The sequence below is a fragment of the Rhinatrema bivittatum genome, chromosome 2 (assembly GCF_901001135.1).
Source record: "Rhinatrema bivittatum chromosome 2, aRhiBiv1.1, whole genome shotgun sequence".
NCBI lineage: Eukaryota > Metazoa > Chordata > Amphibia > Gymnophiona > Rhinatrematidae > Rhinatrema > Rhinatrema bivittatum.
This window is the reverse complement of record NC_042616.1, coordinates 140,199,026-140,217,676: the sequence shown is the minus strand read 5'-3', so window position 1 is coordinate 140,217,676 and position 18,651 is coordinate 140,199,026. Positions and strand designations below refer to the sequence as shown.

General features: G+C 43.8%; 1 protein-coding gene across 4 annotated transcripts in view; it reads right to left on the bottom strand.

Annotated features, from left to right (window-relative positions):
- ARHGAP21 (Rho GTPase activating protein 21) overlaps positions 1–12,910 on the bottom strand; it is a 450,388-nt gene extending 437,478 nt beyond the window's left edge. For 2 of the 4 annotated variants that reach the window (XM_029588676.1, XM_029588679.1), the window contains exons 1-2: positions 11,921–12,547; positions 9,708–10,045 (exon numbers count right to left, since the gene is read on the bottom strand). In XM_029588676.1, coding sequence (XP_029444536.1) covers positions 9,708–9,773 — 66 coding nt within the window. In that variant the 5' untranslated portion in view covers positions 9,774–10,045; positions 11,921–12,547. Of the gene's footprint in view, positions 1–9,707; positions 10,046–10,546; positions 10,718–11,920; positions 12,548–12,656 lie in introns of those variants that run through there. The other 2 variants (XM_029588677.1, XM_029588678.1) reach the window with 2 other exon arrangements.
- Positions 12,911–18,651: the final 5,741 nt, after the last annotated feature.

Genomic DNA, 18,651 nt, shown 5'->3' with positions numbered 1-18,651 from the left:
AACAGGAAAAAAAAAGAGTGGGGCCGCAAGACTGGAGAACTGTTGTGGGCCTGCTTTCCAAGGGTGGAGGCTAGAAACTAGAGACCGGTTTGCCTCGCCTCGGTGGTAGGAAACTTAATGGAGATACTGCTGAAGGAGAACATTGCTGGACCCAAGGCTGCATGGATTAACCAAGGGGAAGTTCTGTCAAGCAAATGGGATTGATTTTTTTTTTTTGGCGTCACTAGAGAACTGAATCAATGAAGAACATTCTATATGATTTTTTTATTTGGATTTCAGAAAAGCTTTTGATACAGTTCCATACAGAAGACTCGTGAATAAAATGAGAAGTTTGGGTGTGGGCCCCAAGGTGGTGAAGCGGATTAGAAACTGGTTGACTGACAGGAGAAAATATGTAATGGTAAATGGAACCTGCTCTGAAGAGAGAACAGTGCTAAGTGGAGGTCCTCAAGGATCAGTTCAGTTCAATATCTTCATGAGCAACAGCACGGAGGAGTTTGAAGGAAAAAAAAGTTTCTTTTTGCGGATGATAGTAACATCTACAACAGAGTGGACACACCTGAAGGAGCAGAGAGAATGAAAAGCGATTTAAGTAAAACTTGAAGATTTGCTATCTGAGTCAATGCCATGAAGTGCCAAATCATGCACCTGGGGTGCAGTAATTTAAAAGTACTGAATGTGATGGAGGTGAAAGACTAAATGTGCTCGGACCAGGAGACACACCCTGGGGTGATTGTGTGACAATCTGAAGGCAACAAAGCAATGTGACAAGGCAGTAGCTAAAGCCAGAAGGATGCTGGGCTACACAGAGAGGAATAACCAGCAGGAAAAAGAAGGCAATAATGGCCTTGTACAGGTCCTTGGTGGGGCCTCACCTGGGAGTACTGTGTTCAGTTCTGGAGCCCGTATCTCAAAAAGGATAGACTCAGAACGGAGGCAGTCCAGAGAAGGGCGACCAAAACAATGTGGAGTTTGTATCGGAAGACTTATGCGGAGAGGCTGAAGGATCTAAATCTGTATACCAGAGACGATACAGACCTTCAGATACCTCAAAAGGTATGAATGATGCACAAACATCAAACCTTTTCCATTGGAAAGGAATCTGTATAACGGGGGGTCAGAATAAGAAACTCCAAGGGAAAGAACATCAGGAAATAATTCTTCATGTAGCGGGCGGTGGATATCTGGAATGCTCTCCCAAAGGAGGTGGCAAGAACGAAAAAAGTAAATGAATGTAAAAGGGACTAGGATAAACACTGCAGATCCTTAAAGATCCGAGGTTGATAATTAAGAAAATGGCTAATCTTTGTTAACTTTAGGGAGTAACCTGCACAGAGTGGAATTACTACCCTTAACAGAACTCATGCATGTACAAAGCGGCAGCTGCTACCATAAGCCACTTGCTAGGCAGACTGGATGGCCCATTTGTTCTTCATCTGCCATCATTGCTAATGTTATTACTCTGTTACTTCTTCATTTGTTAGCTTCCCTAATTTCCGTTAGTATTTCATTGTCCATCTATTCATTTTGGCAAGTGGATGGTAGCATACTGCCCACCAAACATGGAATTTCCACCCCTAAAGATTTAATCTCCTGCAGAATCTTTATCATATTGGACTCTATGATATCCCTAACAAAGCACCACACCCCCAGCAAGCTGATCTACTCTTATCATTGAGATTCAATTTGTACTTTAGTATAGCACTGTCCCATCGGTTACCCTCCTTCTACCAGGTTTCTGAGATGCCAATTATGTCTCCCTCTTCAGGCAGTGCTAGACATTAACTCTCCCATCTAACTTTTTAAACTTCTGACATTAGTAATCAGACTTTCAAGATAATGTTTTTCATTTGTCTATACAACTTTGCTAGCAGCTATGAGGGATCATTTAGAATGCTTTAACTCAATCTGTTCTTTACTTATAGGCACATGGGCTACTTTTGCTCTTATTGCAGCTTCTCTATCAGGAGCTCTAACTCCCCTGTTTCATTAGTATCCTTCAAAGCAAACTCCCTCCAAACCATGCACTGCTGAGTGACTGTCAGCTTTTTCCCCCCTTCATCTAGTTTAAAAGCTGCACGCTCTTTTTTTCTTTATTCTAGATATATTGCAGGAAAAGAAAAATATAGGAAATTTCACATTTCAAGAAATATCAACCAATCAAGACCATTTTAATGGAGACCATACAGACTCACCAGAAAGCAAACCAAAACTGCACATAATAGTAATAATAATATAGTGCATTAATCCTAGTTCCTACCAACTCCTCACAATCATCCCACCCCAGATTCCTTATCAGAAAAAACCCCCAAGTGAGAAGGGTCCATAAACATTAATCTATTCCCCTGATGTGGGTCTAAACACATGCAGGAGAACTTCAGGGAAAAAGAAACCACACTTGCCAAAACCTGAGCTTTCAAAGCTAAGAAATACTTCCTACTTGCCTGGGTTTCTCTCAAGACGTCAGAAAGACGAGTACCTTCTAGCCACAAAATCAATCATTTTTATATTTAAAATATTGTTGCAGAAATATTGATATCTTTTTTAATATCTAAGGCAAATGTTACAACAAAAGTAGTCCTGGTTGCAATGCTTTTACCAGAAGATTGAAGGAAATATAAGATAGATTGGAAATAGAAAATGGGACCAACAAGTCTGAGGGCCCACATTCATCGAACAGTTCTCTTTTCTTGTCTAGAATATAATAATTAGACAACAAAAAACAGATTTCTCTTCAGAGAACTGTTTCACAGTTTTGCCTGCTGTACAGCCTTCTTGTGCCAAGGTTTAGCCTGCTGAACAGTCTTCCTTCCACCTGGAGTCCTCAACGAGCCTTGGTCACTACTTTGCCAGTTACCTCATGGCTGATTATACTACACCCAAGCCTCAGCCCTACTTACCCCAGCCTGCACAGTACCTCTTCATTGAATCACCTTGGCTCTCTGACCTGGCCACTCTTTCCTTAGTATTCTGGCTTGCCTTATGGCCTACCCAGGCCTCCTGCCTTGTCTTGTGGCCTATCTTGGTCACTTGTCTCGCCTTGCTTTGGGCTCTTCCAGGACCTTCTGGCTTTGCTCTGTGGAATCTCTGCCATGCTCTGTGCCCTCTTGGGCTTTGTTTTACCTTGCGGTTTCCGGACCTACTAGGATTACCTTGCTAGCCTTGTGCCCTGTTGGGCTTTCTGGTTTCCTGTCCTTGCCTAAATCCGGTTCTTGTTCAGTCCTTTTTCTGTCTTACACTGCCCAGTCCCTTGTCTGTTTCTCAGGCCTTGCCCTTGACCTCCAGCCTGTGCCCTGTATCCAGCCGTCCACCTGCCCTGTCTCACCCACCCTGATATTCCATAGAATACAAGTCCTACAGGTCCCCAGCACATGAGGCTCAACCTGTTGGGAGGTGGTTGGTTAGGCAGAAGACCAGCAACAAATCTGACCTGGGGCCCTGTGCCGCATCTGTAGGGATGCTCCCTGACTCCAGCCTGCCAGTCCATGACAACCGTAACACATCCTTAACTTTTAAAATAATTCTAAGCCAGATAAATAACAAGTTTGGGGAAAGTTTAACAGACATAGGTTTCTGGCTCGCGTTCTATTTTCCAAATTTTCATTCTTAAAATGTAAAAATGAACTATCTTTAATAAAAAACACAATTATGGCCTCTAAACTATTTACTGTACCAGACAGCGCAGAAGTGAATGTTTCTACATTCTTGAGTCTGTTATCAAACTCCACAACTTTAGCAGAAGACCCTCTTGTATAGAAACAAAGCTGGGAAAGTGTCTGCTAAATTCATCACAATTTTTGACACCATCCTCCTGATTTCTTTCAAAATGTTTCACCGGGCTGTGACAGCACAACTACCACTGCCCCTCGCAGGGAACTACATGAAGATATGGGGGACAGGTATAGTGTTCCTAGCTCAATTTCCCAAAGAAGTCTTAGCTACCATTGGAGATTGTAAAGTACTCATGAGAGATGGAACAGGTAGACTGCTGTCACTTCTTTGTAGCTCATTTACAAATGTTCCTCTTGTTGCCTGCAGCATGGGGATCCTGATCACCCTGTATTGCACAAGTCATCAGAAGAGGAAGAGAAGAAATAAGGACCTCTAGATTAAGAGAGGTATCAGCATACTCTAAACCCAAAGTTACTTGCGGTGATGAATCTCCTTGGAACACATGGAAGTCCATGGGTTCTTGTATCGTCGTTGATACTCGTGGGGTGATGATGGCTTTCCATTTTCTCCCCTTCATCACTCAAAGTGAAAAAGAAAAAATGACACAAAAGGGGCACCCCCCAGCATACCACTTCTTAAGCCCCGGCACTCTGAAAACATTGGAGAAGGGGGATGGGAACAAGCAGCAACTCCCTCTCAGTCCTCTAGGAGCATGTCTAATCATTCCAGGTCGCACTTTCTGCCACAGCATGCTGCTTAACCCTCGGGGCTCCACCCAAGGTGGAGCCCATCCTTTCAGAACAGGCACCCTCCCTTCCCCTAAATGTTGCCAAGTTCCTAACAAAACTAAACCCTTCTTCTCTGCATCATCTCATATACACATTGAGACGCTGAAGCTCTTGCCTGCAGCTGGGGTCCTGCGCGTGGAACAAGGAGCATTTCAAGAGGATGCTAACCTGGAGGTTCTGGATTTCAACTTTCTACCTAAGAGCCTAAACATAGATTCCAGAACCTCCCTACATCATTGGTGCCCCACATATACTGCAACAGCCGGCTTCTCCGCACCACTGCTAAAATCCTAAGCGACACACCACCTTTGCACCAGGCAGGCAAGTTAGCAAGTGATCCTTGCATCCACCAGTCCCTCAGCTATCTACATTCCTAACGATCAACTCACCCACTTTGGGACTGATGCAACAGAGTGCGCCCAGCCTAGCGCACAGGTTTATGCATGTTTTGGACGAGCTAGACTAGCACCTGATGCAATAAGAAGATTAGCACGTCTAAAACGCGCATCCAAGCAAACGAGTAGCCGACAGCGCTCATCACATGTAAAATTCGCTGGGTGCCCAACATGTACTTTTTAACATGGCAAAATTAATCCCAGCCCCAAAGCTGGCATTAAGTCAATCTATGAGTCAAGGGCTCATGAGAAATTTCAAAAATACTATCTTCTGTGGCTTCTCCTCCTTCAATATTGTTGCGGTACTTAAATCTAATGCTTGGTGTTTAAAAATAAAGGTATAATGCAATAGCTTAATGTAAAAAAAAAAAAAAAAAAAATTCTGGACGCAAATTTCACACACATAATAGCAAGGGGCGAAACAGGCCTGAAGCAGGAATAAACAGACACGCGCCTGTTACAATTCTGGGTGTCAGATGCATGTGAGTGCTAGGGACAAACAATTTTTCCTTTAACTCAGCACCTCATTTTAATACTGCATCTAATGCCCAGGGGATGTGGTTGTGAGTGCGTTAGGAAACCGCGTGTATCGACCACCGTTTTAACGCGCAGCTTATTGCATCGGCCCCATGACAGTTAACCTAACCCTTCTCTCCTGCGCAAAAGCCCTTGGAGATCCATCCTTGGTGAGAGAGGATAATGCAACTCCCGGACGGGCATATCCTAGCTACAGAATCACTTCCTGCCACACTAAGGTAATGCTCTCAGTACTCCTGATATTCAGTTACAACCATAAATGATTTTCACACATGCTGCTAAATCTGTTTCATGTTTTATCCAATATGTTATGAATTTATTACTGTTATCTGATTTTTAGGTTCTCTGTACATTTCTAGGTGTTTTTACTTTTGTTGATTTTATAGTCTTAATTTTTTCTGGATTAACTTGCTTGATATTTTTGCTGACTGTTCAATGCCTTTAGCGTTGTCTTGGAAAGGCAATTCTCTAAGTTAAAAAATAAAAAATACACAACAGCAGAGAAAGTGCATGATATTAAATACTGCTCATACAAACAAAAAATTGACTTTTTCATTCTTTGTATCCTATCAGATGATGTCAAATACTGCACAAAATGTCAGCAAAGAACAAAATTACACATATGACAACTATGAAGAGCTGATCTGTTACAAATCTCTTTATATTTTTTTGAAATCTAAGACTACTCTAGTAGACCTGAAGTTCCATTTTGCCAAGGAAGGCTGGAGAAACACTTTGATTACCTGCTCTCCGAAATCACTACACTGTTTGCTCAGCTGCATAAAGGGGACACAGAACAGTTTCTTTCTTATTAGTTTGCATATCTCAGATGGACTCTCCAAAAATATCCTTTATTCTTATGTTTCTGCCTGAAGCTTAAGCACACAAGTCAGAGGGGAAAAAAAAGGGCTGAACTTCTTAGTTTCTCATATATATGAATCACCTCTTTCTAAGGCAAGCACACCCATGAACTTACAGCAAGCAGGCACCACACCTCCTACTCTAGCCACAACCTCTGAAATCCGAACAGAAGATTACCTTCCCCAACCCATTCACCTATGAGCAAATATTGTGTGCATTTCTAGCTGTCAACACTGACTCGGATTCAGTGCATGCTTGCTGTGCTAGTGAAAGCTGGTGGGATAACAGTATTAAGAGGCAAAGAGTGATTCGAAGATTGACTTTGAGAAGAGGAGGGTATGTGTACCTGAGAACAATGGCTTTTGGAGGAGCAGAAGAGCTAAAACAAGGGAAGTTAAGGCACATTTGGCTATCGGTGGAGGAAGGTAGCATGGGAGGTGCAAGGTAAGAGCACAGAGCAATGAGTGGGGAACGGCGGGGGGGGGGGGGGGGGGAGTAAATATATTTTGCTGGAAAAACAGCAAAATTGGACAGAGCAAAGTATGGACAGCTTTCTGCCATCAACTACAATGTTACTATGAAATTAAATCTTTGAACAAAAAGGACTTCATCCCAACCCCAAATATCCCTCAATATTCACTCCTTACATATCTCCCCAGATAGGATGGCACAGCACCAGAACTGAAACAGTGCATTTATTTCGGCTCCAAAATCATTTTAGACAGAGTTCAGAGATCAGATTTATTAAGAAACCACTCAGTTAAATTCTTCCAGCCCTTTCCAGTTTTTCACAGATTTTTAGAAAAAAAGTTTAAGATTACAAAATTAATTCATAAATCACTAAAAATATAAAATTTAAAAAAAGCAGACTTCTTTGGTGATGTGTGGTACATTCTAGATATTGGTCACCAAATATGCCACTCGTCTTCCAATGTGCTGCTGTTTTGACAACAACTAGTGATGACAAGCACCCAGCTCAAAAATAAATACTTCAAAATCAGAAGGAAATGGAAAATGCTTATAGTTGTGTCCTTGTATTTTGAACTTGCCCTGCACTATTTGTTCTATGATGCGAGTCAAAAAATAAAAAAAATGTGACAGCTGCCTTTCAGCTGAGCTCTGGGGGGAGGGGGGACTGTTTGGTATTTAAGCCCAACCCATTTACTTCATGTATGGCACTTAAAACACGTCGCTGCCCCTCCCCCTCGACGCCCCTATTACATTTCTAAAATGTTTACATTTGTGCTTTCCACCTGCACTTGTTTACCAATGTCTGCTCCTGTAAAGTGGTGCCAAGACTAAGCCTATAAAGCTGCCCCCTGGAACCTAAGCCACATCTGGATAGTCAGCACGAGTGTGTGAACTTCTATTGGCTTCGAAATGCATTTCTCCAATAGTTTACCAGTTTGCAAACACAATGAACACTCCCACCGTGAAGCATCTTATCAGCGAAACATTTAGAAAAAAAACTTTCAAACACACAAACCGTTTCTTAAAATTTTACTGCATGAAAGTAAATATACAAAAGAGAGGAGCTGTCTGGTCTGCCTGTTGTTGAAGCCATATTAGCTGTGCTTTCAGACACACACATGCTGGGGAGGGAAGCATTCCCCCGGGGTTCATGAGCTGCGAGCATGTCAGGTGAACACAGGTAAGCAGAGAGGCTGTTTTACTAATTCAATGCGGAACATTTGAACTAAAAAGCTTTACTCTCATAGTCACAAATATACCAAAGAATGCAGAATCTACATATACTTGTCAAGTACAGAAAAATATAGCCTTCTGGAGTAACAGTACAAAGTTGTATCAGACCATATCTCTCATACAAATGTAATAAAACCACATGGTTCAGCTACCTTTAACGATACTGCAAAACGCAGAAGAGTAGCAGCAAGTTGAGGGGGAAAAAAGACAACTTTAGAATGGTTCATCTCAATAACAAGGAACTGACAGGCATAAAGATGAGTTACAGGAGAATTGACTACAATGCACAAATATATAAGATATACTTCTGGTTGGGGCAGGGTGAAGGGGGAGGGGGAAAAAAGGAATATAAAAACCAATTTATGAGCACCCACTAAACTGTGGGCTAGTTTACCCTCCTCACATACTGATACAATGTAACAGTATACTTGTTGCAGTGCTTCAGTTTATAAATTCCTGCCCATAGCAACCCACAGAGCCGGAGAATAGATTATCCACTGAATTTAAGAGCACCCAACCACCACCCGGACACCGTTACACAAGTCACTTCTGCAGCTTTAGGGAGAAAATTAACCAGCAAAGTTTAAAATCGGGAGAGGGAGACTGTGCGATATCCGGGCACGCCAAAACACCACTCTGGGATGAAGAGCAGGAATTTGAGCTCAAGGAACATTTCAAAACCCAAAAGGCAGACGATAGGAACAGAATTTATATGAAACAGAACTTCTGTGAGACAGACTATTATTGGTACCAAGATGGCATTCTGCATAATCTGAACAGGCATGCAGACTTTCTGGGTTAAGAGTACTTATTTCAGGATATTTCATAGTAGGACTAAACACAAATATATGTAAAGTACAGCAAATGTGTTTCATCTACCTTGCAAGGATGTTGTAAATTTCAAGAGAAACTGCTTTTATAGCTTGATTTCTGAAATGTGACTCTTCCCTGTTGGCAGCAGTAAGCAACTGCAGAAAACATTCAACAGGGCATTTTGCATTCTTTACAGTAAAGAGCACGTGGGGAAAAAAAACTGGATCCGTTTCTACGTGGCACGTCTTTATGAAAGCATATACATCACAGCACCAAATCTGTCAGTAAATCTATTCCCCACAGCTAGCAGTTAGAGGCCTATATAACAAAGACCAGTGAACCCACAGGTCCACCCAAACCAAAGCAGCATAAAGGAAAGTTGGTGCGAAAGCATTCCAAATATTTCAAACTTTTTTTTTTCAGAAGGGTCTAAGGATTTAATGTTATTAATAAACAATTAAAGTCTGGGCTCCTAAGCTCGGGGGCGAGTTTAACACACATCTCGCTGCTCCGACCAAGTAGTAAAGCCAGCAACACAAACTCAGGAAGATGCCGGAAAACCTGCACAATGACCCTTCCCACGGACAGGTTTTCCGAGTTGCACGCTTGCAGCTGGCATCACCCTAGCCTAGCTGACCGATTTCGTTTGCAACAAAAGTAGAGTAGGAGCAGCTAACTTTTCTCCCGAGGTTGAGCTTGATCAATCGGATTCCCATAAATACATCCACCGCTCAGAAAACGCTCTGCCTGAGGTGCAAGCATCTGATCGTTTTACAGCCAGTTAAATCCCGGGAGGAGCAACGTGCGGTTTACTCTGCACTTGGAAACTGCCATTACATTCAATGCAAGGGAACAACTTCCTACGATTACAGCTCTCGGGCCAGAAATGTCCTGCAAGAAAACTTGTTTAAAAAAAAAAAATGCTGTCGGTTCTTACCTCGCTCACCGGAGCCGCCTTCCATTCGCCATCTCCCTCAGGTGGACCTGGCCAGCGCGTCGCCATTATCTCATTTCAAAACGCCAAAAAGGAGGAGCAACTCCTCGAGGAGCCCACATTGGAAAAATAAAAAGTGTGGGATGGGCTGGGAAGGAAGCATTGGGCACCCCCGCCGGAAGGCGGAAAATCCGGGATGGAGGGGGATGGGCGCGAAATAAAAAAAAATGTTGGGGGGGGGGGGGGGGGGGAAAAAGACAAAAACACCCCGCCGTCTCGATCCGACCAAACTGGATTAAGTTTATCCGTCTTCCACCTTCATCTCCGCCGATGATCAGAGGCTGGGAAAGCAAGAGGCGAAAGGGACATGTCAGATGCGAGCGGGGAGGGGAGGGTCTGCCTGGTGGTCATTGTCTGTCTGCACTCCCACCCTCCCCGCTTTACCGCGCCCACAAACCCTGCCCTGGAAACTCACTCTACAAACCCTCGCTTCCCACCCTTTCTGGTTTTGTTGGGATTTTTGTTTTTTTTTAATTTCCATCAAAACACACTTGGATCTCGAGTTTACATTTTTTTTTATTATTTTTTTTTTTTTAGTATTTGGGGTGAAGGCTCAGATCGTTTGCACTGAAGAAGGGAAGAGGGGTGCGATTTTCCAGGACTATAATTCGAAGTCTCTTTCCTATAAAGCCCGGGAGTCGCTGGAAAGATGATTTCGTCTTGCTTCGGTCTATGCCAGCTGATTACTAACGCCCTGGTTTCCTGAGTGAGAAACCTGCATTCCGTGCATTTCCATTTAAATTACATACAAAAAAAAATAAATAAGAAAATAAATAAAATACCGCTTTAGTCTCCCTGTAACATGACAAGAAGGTTGCATCTTTTACACCAATAATGCCTTGCTCTTCTGTCTCCAAGTAACGTTTCTACTCGGAGCCGAGCGCGGCGATGGCCTGATCCGATCCCGGGGGAGGAGGAGGGGCTGTGTACCACAGCCGCTCCCTAAATTAATGAGGACAAAACAACTTTCACTTCCCCAGCCCGGGTCTCTTCCACCACCACCACCACCCGCCCTTTGCAGCCCCCCAAAACCGCCACTCCCCCCTCGCCTCTCCGATGGGAGAGCTATAAATAAAACCCGGGTAAACATACTGCTCGCCCAGCCAGACGCATGGCAGGGCACAGGCTAGGCCTCGCTCGTCTCCCACTCTCCTCCCCTATTGGGGGGGGGGGAGGTTGGTGAAATACTAGGCCGCAGGCTCTCCACCCTCTCTTTCTCAAGTGCAGAAATGAAAGCCCTTGGCTGTGAAAGGAGCCGATCTCCCTCCCCCAGCGGCTTTGTATTACTCGGGTCACAGACACAAGCGCAAGAGAAGCAGCCTCAAGCCCCTGTTAAATCTTGCCCAGTCCTTTCCCCAGCAGCATCCAAGCAACCTCCGGATCTGAAACTCTGTAATCCGACTGGCCACCAGCCCAAATCGAGTAATCCCAAACCCCATATCCCTCAACAGAATTTAAATCCTATACTCCCCCTCCCAACTTTTGACCCAATCTACCACACTGAACTGCCAAAAGCAGAACAGAAATACCAGAAACTCACCAGTGCCAGAACTCCAATGATCCACCTTGGATAAAGTATTCTGGAAGCCGTATTAGTCAATTTGAATGCACAGAAATAAAGGTTAACGTATAAAAACAAATATATATTTCTTGACTAGTTTTCCAGAGTATTAGCTATCGATAAGTAGTCAAATATATTGTCTATCGTTAATCCTAATTAAAAAGGGATTACATTATATGTTGGGTTTGTTACCCTTTATTTCTGCCCAATGATCCAGACTTAAAAGTTGCATCCTTGTTCCTAAATACCATACCCACCAATCCTAGCATCTTCGGATCCCATCCTACACTCTCCCTGCTGTCACCCCCCTCCTTCGATTATAGTCCTGTCTTCACCAGCTCTATACTCAAGTTCCCCTCCCAGCCCAGGCATCAGTGTCCTACTGTTCCCCCAGTTCTTCTGGTCTCATGCCCATTACTCGGTACCTCCTCTCCCACCAGCTTTTAGTCCCATAATCTTCATCCCAAATACCTTTTAACCTCCTCTCCTTCCCAGCACTGCAAATATCCCACAATCTACCCCCTCCCGGCCTAAATCCGGTACTCCCGCCGCTCCAAGATTGTCGGGCTCGGTGTCCAACCACCCCCCTACTTACAGCGCTGCTTCCCAAGCCGAGGAGCAGGACGATGAACCCCAACAGGGCAGGTGTGAAGGAGGCAGGCAGGGCAGGAACCAGCGCCACCGTTTCCGATCGCAACTCCACTCACTCCATATCGTACGCTCCGCCGCTTCCGGGGCTTCCCTCCAATGCGGACTTGTGATCGGTCGCTTCGGTTTCCTACAAAGGCGAGAAAGGGAGAGACACACAGCTGCTGCCTGTTGCGCTCCCCCGCGCCACTCCTTGTCCTCTCTCTCCAGCTTCCCGGGCGAGATCACGCTTGCAGCCGGGACACCGCCGCTCGCCTCATCATCATCCCCCAACCTCGCAGCATCAAAAGCAGCGCCGGTCCGCCGGAAGATTTTTTTTTTTTTTTAAACTATTAAGTCAACCGAAGAACGATCCACCCGCCGCGAACACAAACTCCAGCTCTACCGATATCCCAGTCGACACTCAAACTCGGCAACCACGTCACGTAGCATAAGTGGAAAACAAAATAAAATAAAACAACATTTAAAAAGTGTTAGGGGATAAACCACGAGGAGAGCCGAGTCTTTGCCGGAGCGGCTCGGGAAAACCGAGGAAAGAGGGGTGGGAACAGGATTAAACTCTTCCCGGGAAGAGAAGCCCCCTGCCAGCGCGAACTAGCCAATGGGAGCAGGCGTTCCAGAACCTTGGCAAGATTCCACCCAATTGGCGGCCGCGACGCTCTGCCCCCCCTTCATTCACTCACCTCTTTTTGTTTCACCTCCTGCCTCGAGTCGCGGACAGGGGGATGCTGTCGGCGTCTGTAGATGACGACACACTCCCCCTACCCCCCCAGAGCTTCAGGCACCCTTCTCCTTCTTCCGTCCCTGGCGTTGGAGCGTAGGATGGCGGGAAGCGGCCGGCTCCGGGGATCAGGCTCCTCCCACCGATCTTCATGGAGGAGGATGAAGAACCAGCATGCCTCTCTCCTGTAGCTTGCCTGACCGCGGTTTGTTGTTCATTAATGCGGAATGATGCAAACCGCAGCTAGGAGGAAACTCGCGTGCACTTGGAGTAAATCAGCAATGCTAGCAAAAAGCCGCATATAACCGAATACTGCTTTTTTTGTGGGTTATTTATTTGGGGTGAAGGACAGAATCCTGGAGGCTGTAGTTTTATTCCTACTGATGCTAGTAAATAAGATGCTGTACTCCTTATCCGGCGGCGACCTCGCTAATTCCTTTCAAAGCCTAACTACACAACAAAGAGCTGAGTGGACGCCGAAAAGGAGATTTTATAAAATGACCAAGCATTTCATTCCAAGGGTATATTAAAGCGTAATAAATATGGTAGGAAAAATTATGAAGGAATACTAGGAATAAAAGAACCTAAGGAAGAAGCAATTGTGGCAAGCTGTTTTAAGTAATCTGGCGCTTCCGCCTTAAAGCCCAAAAATAAACTGGAGGAAGGTGGTAGTGATGTTATCATACAGCCAGTCGCCAGGCAGACACCTATGAATACTGTTGAGAATACAAAATTATCTATAATTATTCATCTGAACAACTGGAATTTGTTTAGCATAGATATTTAATTTGATTACTGTTGCTGTGGTGATATAGTGAAGTCACGAGCTTTATTCATGTATCCCATGTTCAGAAAAAGTGTTTGAACTGGAAAAGCAAATTGAAAAAAAAAAGTTACTAATCCGATAGCAAATCAGGAAATGACTACACTTTTAAGTGTTGTTTAAGATCATATCGTTCTTTTTTTATACATATATTATCAGTCTAGCTTCCAAAACTATAATTTGTGGTAGCATGTCATATTTCTCAGGCTCCGTTGAGCTCCAGGCTACTTCATTATTATCCTTGACCCTTTCTTTCTCCTAACAGTACAATATCTAAACACCAATGTATCCTGGCACCTTACATTTTCCAAAACTTGGAAACACCGTGATCATTTAGGTGGGTGACAACATTTTTTTCCCAAATTTTGCTTTCAGTAACCATCCCCCTTGAATTGTCAGAGACTGAAGAATGCAGGAATGTTTCAGCATTCTGAGCGTTGTGTGATCATGTGATTATGGTATCCATGTGACCTTTGCACCAGGGAAAGCTGAAGTTATGCTGAAAAATATGATCCTTGGGGCAGGTACTATTTGTGCAGGTAAATTATTTTTGTGCTGCAGAGTATGTGCTGTGCTCAGGTCATAAACACGCTTACTTTCCTTTGAGCTATTTCCCATGTCTTACAAGTAGGCTGATATAATAAGGGTCACTTGGCCATGCACACACATTAATGTATGGTTGTGCATACAACTTTATTTCCAATTTAACAAGGAGTTTAATGCATAAAAAATATGCACACAAACATAAGACTACATATGTATAGCTAAGCATGCCTCTCTGCAAATCCAATGTTAAAGCATTAGCTATTACTCCCCATTGTAGAGAGGAGCATAGTTTTAACTCGTGTTTTCTTAACACTGAAAATTTAAGTTCAGGTCTAATATTAGTCTGTAGAGCTCAACCTGGAGTTTGTAATTCTGGGGTCCTGTATTCAAGATTTATGTGTACAAAACATGTGCAGAGAATGTGATTTGTGTACAAATCATCTTTATGCACTTGACACTCATTTTCTGTGCAGTCTGGAGCAATCACTGAAGCCTGAGGAGGGGGCGGCAGATGGAGCCCATACTGAAGGGTACTGCAGCTATAGATTGTCTGAGTGTGTCAGCACCACACAAGCATTTTCAAAGCTTGCAGGTAAACTGTTCTAATGTCGCAACGCACAAGATTAGCACAGCTGGCCCATGAGCGCCTGCATGTGTAGACAGTCTTCCTCTGTGCTGCCTGGCAAGATGGATGCTATCTCAGTCTTCCCTTTGAGTGACAGCATGGGCCCTTCCAGATGCTCTGCCTCATTCTCCTTTTTGGCAGCTGGCCCTGACCTCATGCCTCATTTTCTCCTTCAACAAGGTACCAGAAGGCTGTGCTGGAGCCCTCTGTCAGAAATTAAGCCCTGGGTGTGTATATCTCCAAAATGTGTTTCCCTGTACGTACCCAGATTAGTCCAGACCCCTGGGTTTTGCTTCCCTGCCAGCAGATGGAGACAGAAAGTTTCACTGTCACTGCACATAACCCAGTGTGCCACCTCGGTCCCTCAGTATTTCTGTTGCCAGCAGATGGTAGATGGTGCAAAACCTGCAGTTCTGCAGTCAGCAGACTGTTTTGGATTTATCAGCCTTCCTCCCAGGAGTTTCTTGGGTCCTAGTAGGTCCTTCCCTGTCTGGTCGAGGTGGACAAGCTGGGGGTTGATGACCACTTGCTCCTTTCTTCCGTGGGGTGTAAATCTGGTGCTCCAGGTCCCCCCCCCACTCCCCCTTCATGAGGCTGCTGAGGCAGTTACAGGCTCAGGGTGGTCCTGAAGGGGTGTGCTTGAATGCTTGGGTGGCATTGGTGTGCTCGCAGGAGGCCGCCTAGAGCCAAAGTTCAGGAGAGCCTGCTGTCCATAGACAGCTAATTCTTCTAAAAGGACTTGTACCGACTGTTGCGAGTTAGCAATATGTAAAAGGATATCATCTGCAAAAACAGATAACTTGAAAAAAATCCGACCCTTGCTCCTCTATTGGAATAACTTGAATGTTCACATTCTCAAGAATCCTTTCGAGAAGGGGTTCCAAGGAGAGAATGAACAACAAGGGAGACAGAGGGCAGCCCTGTCTCGTCCCCCTGCCCAAAGAGAATTCAATAGATTTGCAACTATTAACTAAAACAGACGCCTGAGGTTCGTTATACACTGTTCTCACCACCTGGGTAAAGTATCCCAAAATCCTTCAAAGCTTGTTACATAAAATCCAACTCCAGCCTATCGAATGCCTTCTCGCCATCCAAACTCAGTAGCAGAGAAGGGACTGAACATTGTTTGCTACTCACTAGAGAGACAATGATTATCCGAATATTCATTATTGTATAGCGACCTTTCACGCAGCCCACTTGGTCTTCCCGAACTCCACCTAACAAGATCCATCAATGACTCCTATGCTAAGTAGCTGTATATAGTGGACTCCATATTTATTTTGTTCTCTTGTATATACAGAGGACTCCTTATTTACATTGTACACTTGTATATAATTATCCTCCTCTATCTCTTTTATTTCTTATAATCCCAGTTCATGAACCCTTGTTAATTGTAACTGCTTCTCTTCTCCACGTTTATTTATGTTTTCGGTTATATTTTTGCACCCCTGTTTTCTGTAAACCGACATGATGAGAACGAGTTCTTGAATGCCGGTATAAAAAAACCTTAAATAAAATAAAATAAATATTCTTTAGAAGCCTAGCAAAATGATTAGCCACAATTTTTGCCAAGAGTTTAATATCAAAGTTCAATAAGGAAATTGGACAATACAAAGTTGGAAATATTGGGTCTTTCACTACCTTAGGTATCACAGTAATTATAGCACTATTCGGCATTAATGGAAATCTCTATATTTCAGTAAGATGTTTATATATCTGTCCCAGGGCCTCAACAATTTAGATACCAGCAATTTATAAAATTCTGCTGGGAGGCCATCTGAACCCGGAGTCTTTTAACAATTTAGCCCCTTGATTTCCTGCTCAGTTTCCTGTAATTGTATTGGCTGATTAAGCAATCCTAATTGCTCCTCTGTAATCTGGGGCAACTGTATGGAATGAAGATATTGAGCAGTATCCATCTTGGGCCCCTGGTTCGCTGTGTATAACTCCCAATAAAAATCCTGTAATATTTTGCTAATATCCTTACTGGCATTTATCAACTTGCCTGATACATCCCACATCCATATTATATATTTAGCACCCATCCAAAGTCTAGTGAGGTTTGCCATTAGCCTACCAAGCTTATTACCTTGCTGAAAAAAATTCCCTCTGTAGTAAGCCATTCCTTTAATTGCCTTTTAATGAAGAAGGATATTCAATGCCATTTGCGTTTCAAAAAATTTTCTCCGTGTCTCTTTACTTGGACGCTGGTCATATTTTTGCTTATCTCGGTATAGCTGTTTCTCCAGGGCCAATATCTCTGCTGTTAAAGCCTTATGCTTCGCCACCATGTAGGAAATGGTATACCCCCTCAACACTGCTTTTGCAGTCTCCCAAAACAGGTGTGATGTTCCCTGTTGTGAAACTCATAATCATCACATTTCTTAACCAAATAAGTTCTGAATGCGGGATAGCTATACAAATATTTGAGAAAGTGCTAAGATGAACTTATGTCCTTCAGGTGAACCAACCACCATTGGGGTATTTATATAGGATGACAAGAGCTATGTCACTTTAACATAGAACAGATGTTCACAATTATTGGGGGCATATATATTGCATAATATTATTGATTTTGCAAATAATTGACCTTCTACTAATATCTCCCCGCTTTGTCGGAAACTACTTTAGTTTCCTAAAAAAGGACATTTTTCCCAACTAGGATCGCCACCCCTGCCTTCTTGATATCTGATTGAGAGGAGCAGATGGTGCCAACCCATTGTCTGTGTAATTCAGTATGTTCTGCCGTATCTAAATGTGCTTTCTCCAACAGAGCTATATGTGCTCCCCACCGTTGTAAAGTCTGCAATATTTTACACCGTTAACTACGGACCCAATACCTCCTACTTTCCAAGTTATGCATCAAAATGTCTTTGCCAGCCTTCCCATCCCAGTTTTGCACCCAATGAAAAAAAGATCATAGAAAACCATACAATCTGGTCAGGGCCCCCCAGCCAGTGATCAAAGTCGCACTCCTGCCATGAATATGTCCGCTAACCCTTCACCGAAAAGATGATAACCTTATACCCCCAAATTTTCATCTGCTCCCTCCCTACCCACCAACCCCACAACATATAAACAACTCGAAACTTGAGCTCAGCTATGACCATAAGAGGGCACATGTGAATCCTGTGGTAGGGCCCCACTCCCTGCTATATATCCCAACTTACAGGAGCTCTCCCATGTACTTTCATACTGGAGTTCATGTCACCTTAAATCTTATGCAAAAGAGATTGTTCAGTTTGTGGATGGCCAAGGAGATGACCAGAACCTTGCACATGATATGACAAGACTGCTTTCATAGCTCCTTTTCCTGCAGCACTCAGACACCGTCCTGCTCTCTCAGCCTGCAGTTTCCCCATATCTCCCAACCTGGATTGGAAGAAATTTTGCACTTCAGTGGCTGAGTCAAACGTATGGACTGCATTTTGGTATGTCACCTTCAGCTTGGCGAGGCACTGGAGAACATAGGAAGCCTGATGACAAACTAGTTCTGAGCAAATCTGATGACAAACTAGTTCTGAGCAAATAGTTGCAAACATTTCTGTATGGCTGCCACTGCCACCAAATAATCAGAAAAAATTAAAACGTGGTAATCTTCATATTCCAGGGCTCTTCTCCGCCGGTATTTCCGCAGAATGTCTTCCTTATGTTTGAAATTTAAGAATTTTGTAATGACAGGTCAAGGTCTCCCTTGTTTTCCAGGCCGTACCCCTGAACGATGTGCTCTCTCGATTTGAAAAGCTTCTGGGCATCAGAGAGAGAAAACTTTCACAAGCCAGGTTTCCTTGAGGCCCCTGAGATCTCTATCATTGATCTCCTCAAGCAGGCCGATAAATCTTAAATTGCTCCTATGGGAGTGGTTCTCGAAGTCTTCTAATTTCGCCTCTGTTTTTGCTGCATCCGCTTTGGCCACCGCCATTTCGTGCTCTAGCTCCTGCATGCGCTCATCCAGGCCAGCAA